This window comes from Peromyscus maniculatus, chromosome 5 (genome assembly GCF_049852395.1).
Source record: "Peromyscus maniculatus bairdii isolate BWxNUB_F1_BW_parent chromosome 5, HU_Pman_BW_mat_3.1, whole genome shotgun sequence".
In the NCBI taxonomy this organism is placed as follows: Eukaryota; Metazoa; Chordata; class Mammalia; order Rodentia; family Cricetidae; genus Peromyscus; species Peromyscus maniculatus.
In genome coordinates this window covers 73,111,497-73,126,995 of record NC_134856.1, presented here as the reverse complement: position 1 = coordinate 73,126,995, position 15,499 = coordinate 73,111,497, and the positions used below count along the sequence as shown (strand labels likewise).

At 46.1% G+C, this 15,499-nt stretch overlaps 1 protein-coding gene across 5 annotated transcripts in view; it reads right to left on the bottom strand.

The window, feature by feature from the left end:
* Positions 1-462: 462 nt before the first annotated feature.
* The window catches only part of Pip4k2a (phosphatidylinositol-5-phosphate 4-kinase type 2 alpha), a 178,080-nt gene continuing 163,043 nt past the window's right edge, over positions 463-15,499 (bottom strand). For 4 of the 5 annotated variants that reach the window (XM_076572616.1, XM_042278044.2, XM_006978727.4 and 1 more), the window contains 4 exons: positions 11,854-11,967; positions 6,042-6,285; positions 4,282-4,385; positions 463-2,689 (listed from right to left, as the gene is read on the bottom strand). In XM_076572616.1, coding sequence (XP_076428731.1) covers positions 2,609-2,689; positions 4,282-4,385; positions 6,042-6,285; positions 11,854-11,967 — 543 coding nt within the window. In that variant the 3' untranslated portion in view covers positions 463-2,608. The remainder of the gene's footprint in view (positions 2,690-4,281; positions 4,386-6,041; positions 6,286-11,853; positions 11,968-15,499) is intronic. The other variant, XM_076572618.1, reaches the window with a different exon arrangement.

The following is a 15,499-nucleotide window of genomic DNA, read 5'->3' as shown; positions in this document are numbered from 1 at the left end:
GTGTGTGTGTGTGTGTGTAAAACCCTGAGGTTTGATGCCAGGAGTCTTTCTCAATAGTCCTCTACCTTATCCACTGAGTCAGAGGCTATCTGCTGAACCCAGAGCCCGCCAACATGGCTTGTCCAGTTTGTCAAACTGCTCCCTCTCTCCTGCCTTGGGAACGCTGGAATTAGTGGTGAGCTGCTACGCCCACCTAGCATTTCTGTGGGCACTTGTGCGGGAAGAGCTTTACCTGGTGGGCTATCCTCCAGCCCCGTTCCTTTTTTTTTTTTTTTTTTTTTTTTGTCTATTGTGTAAGGAGCCCATTTGTCATCTAAGAGAGTCTTATTAATCACTGTAGACTGAAAGTCAGGCTCTAGAGAGTTAAAAGCTGGCGCAGCATCCCTTTACCTTTCCACAGAATGGCTGAGGGCGCCCCCAGTCCTATTTACAATCAGTCACTAGCACAGAGAGGCACAAGTGTGTGAGTCGTCAAAGTGCTTTATTCACAAAGCCTGGCTCACGACTGGAGTGCGCTGTTAGCACTGGGACACCACACGCGTCCTCACTCTTGTCCAAACAGTTGATCTGGATGATAGAGATGGTTACAGACAAAAACCAAAGCGTGTTTTTTTTTTTTGTAAACTTCTAAAAGCATACAGATTGGCCACAGAGGAAATGGTTACTCAGAGCATGTATGTGTACCTTCATTTTTACTTTAGGTTTGTAAAGTTTTGGGATCTTGAGTTTGTAAGTTTTGAGATCAAAGGTTACAGCAGAGCTTCAGAACACTCAAACGGATTGGACACCACAATTAACGGTGCCCGGAAACCGAATCATACAGCGTTGATTATTTTAAATGCATCAAATACAGATTTGTACAACTATGTTACAGTGGAGTTAACATCATCGGCTAATGAATCTGTGGCAGGTCAGTACGCAGGGGTCGGATGGTGTCGACGCTGGCTTCCAGATGCTGTGAAGGCAGCCCACACATGTTGGGCACAGCTGTACCTGGAGAGGCTTGAACTGAAGAGACTGGGAAGGCAGCCTGCCAGGGGGCTTGTTGACTTCTAAGTCATTATTGAAAGGTGGATTCTTTTTTTCCTTTCCAAAACTGCCCACGAAAACCATCTCACCATATTAAACGGGGGTTTTAAAGGCACGACCTCAGCACAGCATGGATGCTGACAGTACTCGAAGCAAGTGTTGCCTTCTGTAACTTGAGGCCTTTCAGGAACACAGGGAAGGGGGTAGATCCATGATTGGTGCCGGAAGGTTTCAACTTGGTTAAACACGGCCAGCAGTTTAGGGCAAGGAACTTACATAACCAGATTCTGGGCTTAATCATATATATAAACATTAGGTTGATAAATACACATCTCGAGGAACGAAATCCTTTTGCTTTTATGTGAAAGCCTGTCTACTAGGTACTTTGAACAAAACACTCACTCAAAAACACAACTGCAAGACATACCTCAAAACACAATAAACATGTTCCCTACACTGCAAAATGGCTTTACATGTAAACCTCAAAAATCACATGCTGCATATTAAATTTTTAGATTCAAAAATATCCCTGTTTTTCTAACCATGTAAACAGTAAAACTGAGGGTTTCAGTTAGAGGGGATAATCCATAACGAAACTCCACTCTTTAGACAATGGTCGGACATAAACTTCATTAATTGGGAATTGCCTTCGGTTACAGGAGGGTTTTAACCCCTTGCTCCCTTTTCTGCAGTGGGAGGTGTAGCTGTTATTGCCCCCAAACTATGCACCTTTCAGGGAAGTTCTACATCTGTTTTGCAGAATTCGTTTCTGCAGCTCAACACAAGGGTGTAACAGTGACACTCTCCAGGCAAGAAAAGAGAAGCAAGCGGTTTTCCTGGAAGCGTTTACGGAGGTGAAACTGTAGACAGTCTCTTGGCATCAGACTCTTGGAAGATGAAGGGCTCAGCCTGGGATACCTGGGGGTGCTGACTCTGTTAGGGCAGAACCATGACCCAGTGCACAGGGAAATGCTAGCTAGCATTCTTCTGCCTGGGGCTGTGGGCTTAGGCTCAGGAGTCGTCTTTGTGTGGACCAGGAGTGTAACATTTGAAGTACATTTTTCCTTCTTTCAATCATCATCATCATCACCATCATCATCATGAACGTGCTCACATCTTTCAGAAAACAAACTGATCTACAGTTTATCTTTGTGGTACTGGCATGCTGACACGCGTTTCCTCTTTTCCCTCCCCCGTGTGCTGCCCATTCATTCATTCATTCATTCATTCAGCCACAGCTGGAATCAGAGGGGTTGGGTTGTTACAAGCTCTGACCCAAGCTGATCGGTTTTAATTAATTAATATTAATCCATTATTTTAAAATGTGCGCTAGAGCGTGTGCGCACACGCCTGCACACACAGAGAGAATCAAAAATAGCTAGAACGATGCTGGGAAAGATCAGGTAGCTGTTAAAGCGAGTAGCCCCCCCCCCACTTCAGTCATCTCGGCTTGAAGATGTAAACAAGAAGGTTTGCTTCCTTCAAGGTGAGCGCTTCATCGGGTTTGGTTTCAATTCTCCTACACCAATGCCACCACCAGCCTTCCTGTGCTCATGTCCATCTGGGGCTGTGCAGGAGGTTACGTCAAGATGTGCCCAATAAAGTCCAAAAAGCGCTTTGAATACTGTTCTGGATTCACGGTCGAGATCTCAGCTCCAGCCTAGGTGGGTGTGAAGGAAATGTCTATGGATGAGATGCTCATTATCTCCCCAAATTACCACTCAGTATCTACAGCTATTTCCAAATGCAGCTGAACATCAAGCTAGTCATAAATAAATGAATAAATAAATTGGGGGGGAGGGTGCTGGGGATTGGACCCAAGGCCTTGGACATGCTTGACCATCATCTTACCACCAGCCACACCCCAACCCTAAAGCTAAGAATACAGCTAAGCAGCCTATGTTTTTAAACCGCTACTCACATGTATCTCAGCCATTTGACAAGCAAATCAAAGTTCTTAGGAAATCTGTGAGTGAAAATGGGCAGTCTGGGGAAGCACCACAGATTACTAACACAGACCTGTGACTGCTACACACACAAAAAAAAGGAAAACAACCACCACCACCACAACAAATGGGCTGGAGAGATGGCTGAGCAATTAAGAGCACTGGGTGCTCTTCTGGAGGACTCAGGTTTTATTCCCAGCACCCACATGGCAGCTCACAACTGTCTATAACTCCAGCTCCGTGGTATCCAACACTCTCTTCTGGTGTCTGCAGGTACCATGCATGCATGTGGTATACACAGATATACATGCAGGCAAAACACCCATACCCACCAAATGAAAAGAAATCAATCTTAAACACCAAACTACATTTGAGACTTTTACCTTTCTATCAAAACCCTCCAACACACTCCACTCTGCTTAGATTAAAATTGTGTCTCCCTATGTAGCCTCAGGTACCCTTAAACCCTCAATCCTCCTGCCTCAGCCATCCATGTGCTGGGATTACAGGTATGAATTACTATGTCAAACTTCTGGAAGTAATTCCCGGGGCTGTCACCCTCAGTTTCTCCATTGAAAAACAAAAAACAGAAAGGATACACTGAGGAAGGGCTAGTGGGGTGTGAGTGGGAAAATGCTCAAATTACATTCTATGCTCACACACTAACGGCCTTCTATGGCCCTATGTAGGAAAAAGTTGGGTGTGAAAGTACACTGAAGCATTTTTTTAAAAAGGGGGGAGGGGGAGAGACACAATGGAATCTCCCCCACAGGCTTTTCATGGAGATTCCACAATATTCCTGGATCATGAGGATTTGGGGGCATGCATAGTAAATGAGGAGGGTGGCTATAAAATGCTTAAAATGATGATCTTATGCTCAGATGACCTCTGTAGCAGAAAAAAATGATTACTGTGGGAAAAGAAATACAATCCTGCACGTGTTGGGGCACCCTGCTTCAGGCTGGAACATTTCATATGAAAAGCATGTTCATCTTTGGGGTGCGTTTCAAACATGGAAGAATCTACTGCTGCACAGAGCTATGAACTTCTGTGTGGAAGGCTGAGTCTGGGGGGGGGGGGATCCCGAATGGGGCTAGTGTTACCTGGCTGGCTGTGTTGACACCTCACCTCCAGACAATCATCACCACAGAACTGAGAACAGCTAGGCAGAAGGGCGAAGAAGTGTTTCCATGCTATGGACAGTCCCAGGGGCCCGAGGGCGAAGGGTGGAGGGAGGGAGGGAGGGAGGGAGAGAGGGAGGGAGGGAGGGAGGGAGGGAGGGTGGAGGGAGGGAGGCAGTACTTACGCCATGTTTAACAGTTTTTGCAGCGTGGGCAGCTTTCTTTTTAGCATCGTAATGAGTAAGAATGTCAATAATCGCCATGAAGTACACCTCTTTTCGAGGGGAGTCTGGAAAGGGAGGAGAGCAGACAGAGGCTGTGGGACATGTGACGACATGCGGACAAACGCGAGTTACTCGGGGAGGGAGATGCAGTGGAGGACTGCAGAAACCACATCCCGGCTGGCTCCCCGTGCCAAGACAAACGCACCCGGAAGCCAGAACAGGGCAAGAAGGCTGCGATCTGCAGGCTTTCGTTCTGTTTCCTAACCTGCGTTCCTTGAATGAGAGTAACTGGGTAAAGGAAAGTGCTATTCTTATACTTAAAACAAGGAGAATTAATTACGCTTATTAATCCCTTTCTATCACCAGACACTGTGCAAATTTCTCCTTGGATAGAGTACCAGAACTGAATAAAGGATTTTATGCCTCTATTATTATCTACTTTCTTCAGGTTCAGAAATACATTGTTTCAATTATAAACAGTAAGAAATGTACATTCGATTATATCCAATTTCCTTATGTTTAAGGAATGGTTTTTGGAGGCTAAAATTAAAATATAGCAAAATACAACCCAAACCTGCTTTGCTGATATGCCAAGTTAAAAAAAAAAGGAGGGATGGAACAAATGAACTGTTTTATTATTTAAATGAGTAGTGTATTGTTTACCCTATCAGTATAATATTATTTTTTTTTTGCCACGGACATGTAAGTAAAGTAGAAAGCCTACAACCAAACTCCTAGACCCTGAGGACGGAGATGGTTCTGACTCTCTGGAGGAGGGTCACAGATCCCACCATGGGGACAGCAGAAGGGTCAGTGACTCCCATTGTGTGCACCAGGGCCTGCCTCTCCAGCCCTGAAAAGACAGGCTACGTGGTGATAGGTGAGCTCTACAAGAAGACCACCCGAGGGGCAGTGGGCCGCACATATTTGCCTCCCTCAGGGCAGATCTGTGACACTGGCTTTACTGATACGAGAGCCAAGCTGGTTTTTCCAGCCTATGTTCTGGGGCTTGAACCCAAGGCCTCACAGCTGCCAGACAGGTGCTTCACCAGTGAGCTACAGACCATCTTTCATTGTGAGGGAGGCTCCTGCTAAATTGCTCAGGTAGGCTTTGAACTTATGATCCTCCTGTCTTGGCCTCTGGAATAGATGAGGTTATGGGCTTATGCCACTGAGCCTGGCAAGAAAAAAAATTGCTTGTGTAATGTGGGGTATCTAACCTTTCGATGCTGAGATATAACACTGTGATCTATAAATGTGTTGGACTACTTTGCCGTAGATACCTGTCAGAATACACTGGACTTATCTGTCATATACATTACCTACAAATGTGTATGTGTGTTCTATATAAAAAAATGGTAGGTCAGGTGGTGGTGGTACACGCCTTTAGTCCCAGCACTTGGGAGGCAGAGGCAGGAGGATCTCTGTGAGTTTGAGGCCAGCCTGGTCTACAGAGTGAGTTCCAGGACAGGCAGGGCAAGACAGAGAAACCCTGTCTCACAAAACAAAACAACAAAAAATGGTTTGTAGCTTTCTTCCATCCTTTAACACCAGGAACTACTGTTCCTTTAAACACACAGGACTGTCCGATGTCGATACGCTTGACTCAGTAGGAATCCTCACAGCAGCACCCTTCTAACTAGGGTCAGGAACGCCGCTAGATCATGGTGCAAAAATCAAACCACTTTAGAGGCAGAAAGAGCCAATAGCGCTGAGCTTACTTTCATGGCATTTAATTGCATAAACATCAATGTTTGGATCAAACTCGCCAGGAGCCAAGGGTGGTGAGCTGTTGAGTGTATTTCCAGGACTGTCGGGTGGAGTCCCGATTGGGTGGGTGCCATCGCTCTCCGCTTCCTCCTCCCCTTCGTTCTCCTCATACTCCACTTCCTCCTGCTCTGCTCGCTCCACGTCGTGGATTCCCACCAGGAGGCTGTAGTCCATGAGTTTTAACTGTGCAAGGAACTGGCGCGGGAGGGGACAGGTCAGTTACAACTTAACAACCGCTGAGATTCAAAGACTTTAGGATCAGAAGAACACACATTGGGGGAGGCTCCGGAGTGGGTGGCGAGAATGCAAATGGTGAGCCTCTGCTGGGTGCTGTTACTGTCCTCCTGTTACTGTCCTCCCATGAGCCTCTGCTGGGTGCTGTTACTGTCCTCCTGTGAGTCTCTGCTGGGTGCTGTTACTGTCCTCCCGTGAGCCTCGGCTGGGTGCTGTTACTGTCCTCCTTTGACCAATGGGGAAGTTGAGTCCAGGGATGCTGACAGACAGCTACTGCATCAGACCATGATTTAGTTACTCAGAGTCCACACTCCTAACCACACGCCGTGAAATGTAAACTGGAAATATCAGAGCACAGCCACGACTCAGTGTTCTGAAAGGACTCTAGAGGAGGATGACTACAGCTTTTATTTTAATATCATTTTTTATTAAATTTTTTGAGAATTTTATGGGGATTGCAGTTTCTAACAGTGTGGTCAAGTGTTGAACAGTCTGATTGGAACTACAATTCACGTCTCATGGAGTCGGGAGGGGGTCTGAGAAAGTAAGGAGTTCATTTAAGATGGCCGAGAGTAGTTTAACCTGTTTCTTGACCACGTGGCCTGGCAGAAGAGTTGGTCTCAGTACTCATAAAAATCATGAGGAAGGTACTGGCTCAGGAGTTAACACAGGCTGGAGGTGCGGGGGTGAGTCCATGATGGACTATGTGCTTGGCATGTACAAGGCCCTGGGTTCAAAACCCAGCACCAAAAAGAAAATTAAAATACACGAGCCTCCAACATTCTTAGGCAGTTTCCTTTCATTTCAGGCTAGTCCAGAGCTAGGGTTATTCCACCCCGCCCCCAAACGCAAGCGGGCTTCTGAGACCCGCATCTATTATGCAGAAGTCAAGGTACTCCTAAGAGCCTAAGCTGCTGTTGGGGGAAGCCCTGGGAGTGGGGGGTGCTGGCTTATCCCAAGAATGAAGACTGGCTAATGGGAGAACCAGGGAGTCCCCAGGTAGCTTCCAGAAGAGCTCCCAGGAGCCTTCTGGGAAGCACCCGGAAATCCAGCGTACTCCTAGCAGATAATTAGCACGCTGTCTGTCACCAATAAGTAAAAGCCCATCTGTCCCCACCAACCAGTAAGTGAATGAAATCACTGCCCTGGTGAGTACCACATTGCCCTCTGCATGCATTCCATGTCCGGCTGATGACGATGCTAAGGTGCTCTGCTTCCCATGAGGTTCCAGGGGTACTGACCCTCCCTGCTCCTTTCCAGACAAGGCTACCGTGTCTGGTGAGGCAACACCCAGCTGTAGGTCTGGTCCCTCCCATCTGTCAAGTTCTTTGACTTTCCATGTTCTTTCTTCTCCCTTTCATTTTTCTTAATTAATTGGCTACACACAGATACATGACGTGCAGTGTTCTCATGGATCCACTGAAGTGTGGATAGCTTGACTGAGAGCTGACTGAGCAGCCCATCTGCTGGCTGGCTCCGCACAGAGTCCAGGCTGCAAAAGGTGGATGGCCACAACTCCTTGAGAACTCGCCATCACTCTTGCTGTGACAGAGAGCACTGGCTAGATTAGAGGAAGTGTACTTCCACACACAAAGGGCACGCCTGTGACATGGTAGGTCAGAAGGTTCTGGATGAAAATGAAACGGAACCAGTCTACACAATGTAAGTGGGCAGACAGGTATGAGTCGGGAGGAGAAGGATGTGGGAAGGCTCCTGACTCTCTAGCCCTCGTCTCCCATTAACTTTATTGCAGATCACATTGGTGGGCGAGTGGAATGAGCTGGACAGTAAAACCAAAACTCTGTGTGTAGGTAAAGGAGAGTCCCAACAAGAAATCACAGTATGAGCCCACAGGTAGAAAGAGAAGCCAGGCTAGGGACCAGGGCTCCATGTGGGAACGGTGCCTGTGAACGCAGGAAACGAAAGACATACCTACTCTTTCCCTCACACATCCCTTTAAGCTTCTTATTTGTTTGTTTGTTTATTTATTTGAGGTGGGTCTCATTCTATAGTCTTGGCTGTCCTGGAGCTCAGTATCAGGACCAGGTCAGCCTCAAATTCATAGCCATCTACCTGCCTCTGCCTCCTGAGTGTGGGGATTAAGGCGTGCACCACCCACCATGCCTGGCTTAACTCACGTGTTTCTTTTAAAAATATATTTCCAAGTGCACAGACTCACAACTCCTTAGGCCCCTGCCTGCCTTTCTTTATAAGCCCTGTGCTGCTAGGCCTCTGGTTTATTTCTTTTTTCCTCTCACAAGATCCAATCTAATCTGATTCCTTTAAAATAATTTCCTCATTATGTCAAATACATGTATTTTAATTTTCTTTTTGGTGCTGGGTTTTGAACCCAGGGCCTTGTACATGCCAAGCACATAGTCCATCATGGACTCACCCCTGCCACCCCCAGCCTGTGTTAACTCCTGAGCCAGTACCTTCCTCATGATTTTTATGAGTACTGAGACCAACTCTTCTGCCAGGCCACGTGGTCAAGAAACAGGTTAAACTACTCTCAGCCATCTTAAGTGAACTCCCTTACTTTCTCAGACCCCCCTCCCGACTCTATGAGACGTGAATTACAATTCTAATCAGACTGTTCAACACTTGACCACACTGTTAGAAACTGCAATCCCCATAAAATTCTCAAAAAAACTAATAAAAACTGATATTAAAATAAAAGCTGTAGTCATCCTCCTCTAGAGTCCTTCCAGAACACTGAGTCGTGGCTGTGCTCTGATATTTCCAGTTTACATTTCACGGCGTGTGGTTAGGAGTGTGGACTCTGAGTAACTAAATCATGGTCTGATGCAGTAGCTGTCTGTCAGCATCCCTGGACTCAACTTCCCCATTGGTCAAAGGAGGACAGTAACAGCACCCAGCTGAGGCTCACGGGAGGACAGTAACAGCACCCAGCAGAGGCTCACGGGAGGACAGTAACAGCACCCGAGCAGACGAAGGTGTTTACGGCTGGAAAAAGGTAACTTTACAGGAAGGACTACAGGCTCCGTAGATGCTGCTCATGTGGGTCCATGACATGAGAAGCGGAGAGGTGTACTCCAGACACAGATTTAAGCTGTGTGATGTAGTGGGCCTCAGTGCCACTGATTTCCTGTCAGAATCAGAGTTGACAAGAAGCAAGAAGGAAACAAAAGGGAGTTTCATTCTTTCCAAGATTCTTTTTTTTACAAATATGTACTAAATGTATACATGAAAGCCATCTAGATCCTGCCTGGCATATATGAACAAAAGAGGATTTCTTTTGCAGGGAATAAAAAAAAATTAGAACAGATTTTCAAATGACAATTATTTCTTTTTTCAAAGAAAAACACAAATGACTTACTGAGTTAAAATAAACTCTGATCTAATTTTTCCTGTTTTGAGGCAAGGTCATGTTGTATGGACTCAGCTGACCTAGAACTCCCTCTGTAGGGCAGGCTGGCCTTGAACTCATGACCTACCTGCCTCTGTGTTCTGAGTGCTGCAGTTAAAGGAGCGTGACATCATGCTGGCTTCAACTCATAAAGAGTTTATGGAAAGAAAATTAAAAAATGAAAATAACACACACACAGAGACACCCATGTACACATGAACACACAAACACACAAACACACACACGCAGGCATGCCTACTTGAAATTTCAGCAGTCAGGCCAGTCATTGAAATTAGAAAACATGGAACGCATGAAAAAAATGAACTAGATTAAATGCTGGTCTCGTTATCAAGGGCAGATGTCACGTTGCTTCACTATAGTTACCTGCCTGAAAATTTAATGACGCTTCTGCACAGTTTCCGAAGTAAAGACACTGTTACCAGCCATTGAGAAACATTTCAAATGAATGGACACTTTATGGTCTGGCTCAGCTGCCGCCAAACAGCTGTTTGTGTGTGAGAGCCACATATACAGGATTAAACTGTCCAGTCCTTCAATCAACGGCATTATTAGAGACAACAAAAGTATTGAGCATCCTCACAGAATCTGACCTGAAGCCTGAACTGCCCAAGTTACATTCTTCCTAGAGGCTTTCTACCTCAGTGGTGTGCAGCAGAGAAAGAAAACAGAAAACAAGATTTGGGGCAGGTCATAGATCACCCTAAGGGCTACTTACCATAATTACTAAAACAATATTATTCTCAGGATCAGAGATTTCTTGATTAGGAAGTAAAAGTCCAAAAGAAAATTGTTTCCTCTCTGCTCCAGTTCTTAATTCTCAGCTAGATCAAGTTGATTCTCAAGTAAAGAGGAAATACTTAACTAATATATTTTTAAAGCAAGCACTGACAGCCAAGAAAAATGAATTGTTTATTATAAAAGATGGCAGAAAAAAATGTTACGTGAGAAAAGGAAACACTTACCTTACTTAAACAAAAAACAAAACCAAACTGCTCACTCTGCAAGTAACTAATCTACACATGTATACCATGGAGGTTAAAATAACAGAAAAAAATGTGGTGAAATGACCTAAAGGTGACTAGGAATAAACCTGGTCAGCCCGAGGGTCTTGCAGTGAAGAGAGCTGTTAGAAGATTAAGGCTCACACTCAGCCACTGCTCGGACCTCCATGAGGGATCAAATGCATGGCACTCAATCTTGGCTGCAGTCATTCAGACTGTTTTGTTTTAATGAGACAAGAAAGAAAAATCTTTCCTCAAAGCCTTTCTCCAAGAGCGGATCTTAGTATGTAGGGAACAGTATTTCGGAGTAAAAAGAAGAAAAGGGCACATGCATGAATAAAAGCAACAGCCCAAAGAAACCTAGTGAGCAACTGCCAACATTAAAATCCTCATTGTCCTGTCTTCTAACTCGACAAATTATAAGAAAATAAGGCCCTCCCCTATTTACTTCTAGAAGAATGAAATAAGGAAGCCAAACAGGAAAGCTAAACAAAATGATAAAAACGGTAAGAAGAGGGTTTTTTTAAAAATATATTATTCTTAAAGAAAACAGTATTAAGGACAAACCTCTTTCAAATAAGCTAAAAGCTCACTGGAACAATGGGCCCTACTTCGTGCCACCCTCACTGAGGGCATGTGCCCAAACTGCTCCATGCTGGTCCCTTGGCATGGCAAGGCTGGCTCTTGGGCCCCATGGTGTTAGAACAGCTGGGGGAAACAGTGAACTGAGGTGAGGCTGTGGATGCCAACATGGAGCCATGATTCAGAGGGAAGAGTGTCTGACTCCGAGTCGCCAGTGTTTCGGTTTGACGTGCTCTGGTGTTGGAGCGACGCCAGTACCCCTGCCCTTCCCATGCTGGCTGCCGTGGGGAGGCCGTCTTCACTGCCAAAGGCAGGGGACAGCAGGGTTTCTGTTTTTTGTCATTTTGACTTGACACACTTCATCTTAAAACCAGACCCTGCAAGACCAAGTCTATCTACTTACAGAACAGACAGAATACATGTGAGCCAGGGCTAATGTAGAATACATACATTTCTGCCTTTAGTATAGATTTGAAAAGATGGCTTCGAAGCCCCGCAAAGGCCGCAGAGTTGATGGGGATACAGTGGCGTATCCTTCCTCTTTGTTTTTCTTACCTCAACGTCCTTCTTCAGTTTTTCCAGGAATATCTTTTTGCTGTTGTCATCGATATAAATCTTTTGGCCCTCATTAATGAAGTCATTATCCTTTAAAGTCGGCAGCTCTTTGGCCTGGAACAAATGAGAAGGAGGAGGAAGAGCTTGAATCAAGCCTAAAAGCCACGTGTCCTCTCCAACCTGGACACCTAGGCAGGGGCAACCACGTGTACGCTGGCTTGCTATCGTCAGGGGAACCAGTGGGCTGTGACCACTGCAAGCATTCCTACTGGGAGTCAGGGTCTGGTACACTCCCCACCCGTGACACTTCATGATTTTCACAGGAAAGAACCTAATGGCTTTCTTTGGTTCACCTTCTTTCAAGAAATTCTCCAAGTACTGAACATATATTCTTGGAGTACCCTATCGGGAACCCTCTACTGTAGGATCTGACACCATCCTCTGATATTCTCGGGTAGCCTAAACTGAACGCTTGTTACCAACAGCGTGTTCTCTTGTCTCACAAATGCCCGTCCATCAGCTGCGTGCATGCAACCTGAGGCTTGGTAGTTGTTCCTCAAAGCCTTGTTACTCTCCAATGGGGGGAGGGGGGTGGGAGACACACGACTTCCCACGAGATAACTCCAAAGAAATAACCTTGTAACAGGCAGTGGCTTAAGCTGAGAAATTTTACCCTTTACAAGTAACCAGGAGAACGAACAGGTGGGTAACGGACTTCTGTTCACCAATGCAAGAGGGCTGGAGAAACGCCAGGCGTGGGTTACAGCAGAGAAAAAGCGGTACCGTGCTGAGGCGTACAGAACACAGGCATCTAGTTTTAGGACTATATGGATTGTACTTCATGCAATCTGCACTCTGGGAAAGTTCAAAGGTCAAACCACCTCCTCCACCCAAGTTCCTTTCTGCTCACCATAGCTTATTTCTTTCAGCTGCAAAGAGTCCAATATAATGCACTGCCCTTTTTGTCCCTGAATGGTCCTTTTTCAGACATTTCTTACCCTTCAATGTCTGGACAGCACATGTCTCCCCCTCACTTTATCAAGAATATCAATGTATGCAGACCCACATCGACCAATACAGATGCACACGTCTACATGTGTACCATGCATTTCTAAATCACTACATTACTAGCTCTGCCTATTTTGCTTCACTTTGGGAAGAGAGCATTTTGGCCATTTTGTGACTGACATCGCCATCAACCTAATTCTCCATAATAAAGAAGGTTTGGCAAGTCTCAGAAACTCAAGGGCTCTAATCAATAGCCAGTTCCTGAATTACTGTCACAGACAGGGCTGCTGTGTGAATGGGTAAGGGCTCCTGCTTTAAAGGAGTTTGTCATCTTGTATGGGAAGTAAGACAACATAGACCGGGGATGGATCCAGGGGATTGGATCAGAGTGAGAGCCGGGGGGCGGTGGTGGCCCACGCCTTTAATCCCAGCACTTGGGAGGCAGAGGCAGGCAGATCTCCGCGAGTTCGAGGCCAGCCTGGTCTACAGAGTGAGTTCCAGGACAGTCAGGACTACACAGAGAAACCCTGTCTAGAAAAAAACAAACCAACAAAAAAGATTAGAGTGAGATGTGTTTTCATATACTTTCATGCTGAGTTGGACTCCACTTTTTTGGGGGAGAAGGAGGCATTAATAAAGATACTTTAATATAAGCGCAAGCAGAAGGGTTATGAGAAATAGAGGCACTCAGAAGTAGAACACATCCAAGAGTAAAAGTGTGGGTCTCTCAAAGAGGAGTTTTAGATGCACATTAAAAATAATGTAATACATGTAAATAAATTAAAAATAATGTAGTAAAGCCGGGCGGTGGTGGCGCACGCCTTTAATCCCAGCACTTGGGAGGCAGAGCCAGGCGGATCTCTGTGAGTTCGAGGCCAGCCTGGGCTACCAAGTGAGCTCCAGGAAAGGCGCAAAGCTACGCAGAGAAACCCTGTCTCGAAAAACCAAAAAAAAAAAAAAAAAAAAAAAAATAATGTAGTAAAAACCCTGAACATCTTCCTCCAGAAGACAGCACATTAATATTAATAGTTAGCATCACTTGTACTGGACTTAGAACTGTAAATATATGGCATCTGAGTGTGTGTATGTATGTGTGTGTGTGTGTGTGTGTGTGTGTGTGTGTGTGAGAGAGAGAGAGAGAGAGAGAATGTGTGTGGTGTTTGCATGTGCACACGTGTGTGTATGTATGGGGGGGCTCCCTCCTCTCTCCCCCCAACCTCCCCTAGAGCGCAGAGGTTACAGAAGCACACCACTGTGCCTGGCTTTTACATGGGTATGAGGGATCTGAACTCGGGTTCGCATGCTTGCTGGTACTTCACCCACTGGGGTATTATCCCAACTCCCCAAATAGTGAATGAAGCACAAACCCTGAAGTTTAGCAAGTTTCCCTCAAGAGTAGTAAGAGGAAACACCCACTCCAATGAAAAAAAAAAAAAATTGGCCCCTGAGAGAAGCAGCCAGACCCTCCGGGGCCCCATGAAGTTCAGGAGTCCAGGACTGAGACTCTCCAGGCGGACAGTTTGAGTGTTTGTGTGTAGTGATGCTTTGGGGTTAGGAGTGCGATCTGGAGAGCGTTAGAGGGATTAAGGTATCCACTTTGATTCTGTAACTCATTTCTATATGTAAGAAATTACTGGGGAAAGATGTTTTTGTGGGAATTCAAGACATTTGAGGACTGAGATGATATGCCACAGACGACGCAGTAAATTACACACTGGAGGTGTGTTTGTATCACAAGTCACATTAATGAAGATGAATGCCATTTCAAGCTCACCCCAGCAGAATTCCCTCATGTGACGGGGAAAAGTCTAATCCTACCTCATAAAACTCTGGATACCCTGTACCGTATTACTAAGCTGGCTTGTGAATTTCACAGGCACTAAGGATGTATTTAGATTGGATCGAGTTCAAAACAGGGCAACCAGATTGGTTAACAGACTTAAGGGCTTATTGGAAGGATCAAGAGACAAAGGCAAGCCCTCAGCAGGGCAGCTGGGGGAGAGGAGTCCAAGACTGGTGGGCAAACGCCCTGTCCTAGATGCCTTACCCAGAACAGTGCTTAGGAATACACCCACATCCAGACCTCCTCAGTACAGGCAAGACAAAGAGCTGGGTTCAAGATGTGGCAAACACGTAAGCATGGCTAAAGGCATCCGCAGAGGGACCCTCCTCCCCCAGCATCCAACACTCCTGTGTCTGTATCTGGCATCTGGATAAAATGAGTGAGCATGTGGTCAGTCTTTCCTTGCATGCTGGAAGATGCCCGGCCACGCCACGGGTTGACGCTCTGCACCTCCACCTCCATCCAGGGGATACAGATCAAAGCACACGGATCTGGATACAGCTGGACCCGGCTGGCGGCTAGGCTGATCTCAGCTCATCTAAATATTGGCTGTGTGTCTTGGGGCAAGTCACTCTTCCTGTGGTTTCTTTTTAAGTCGGATTAGCAGCAAGTAGAGGGCTGGTGTGAGGAGTTCATGAGTCGCACACACGTGGAAGGGGCGGAGCAAGGGGCGGAGCAAGGGGCGGAGCAAGGGGCGGAGCAAGGGGCGGAGCAAGGGGCGGAGCAAGGGGCGGAGCAAGGGGCGGAGCAAGGGGCGGAGCAGTGCACGCCACAAGGGGTTGCTGTGACTGGCTT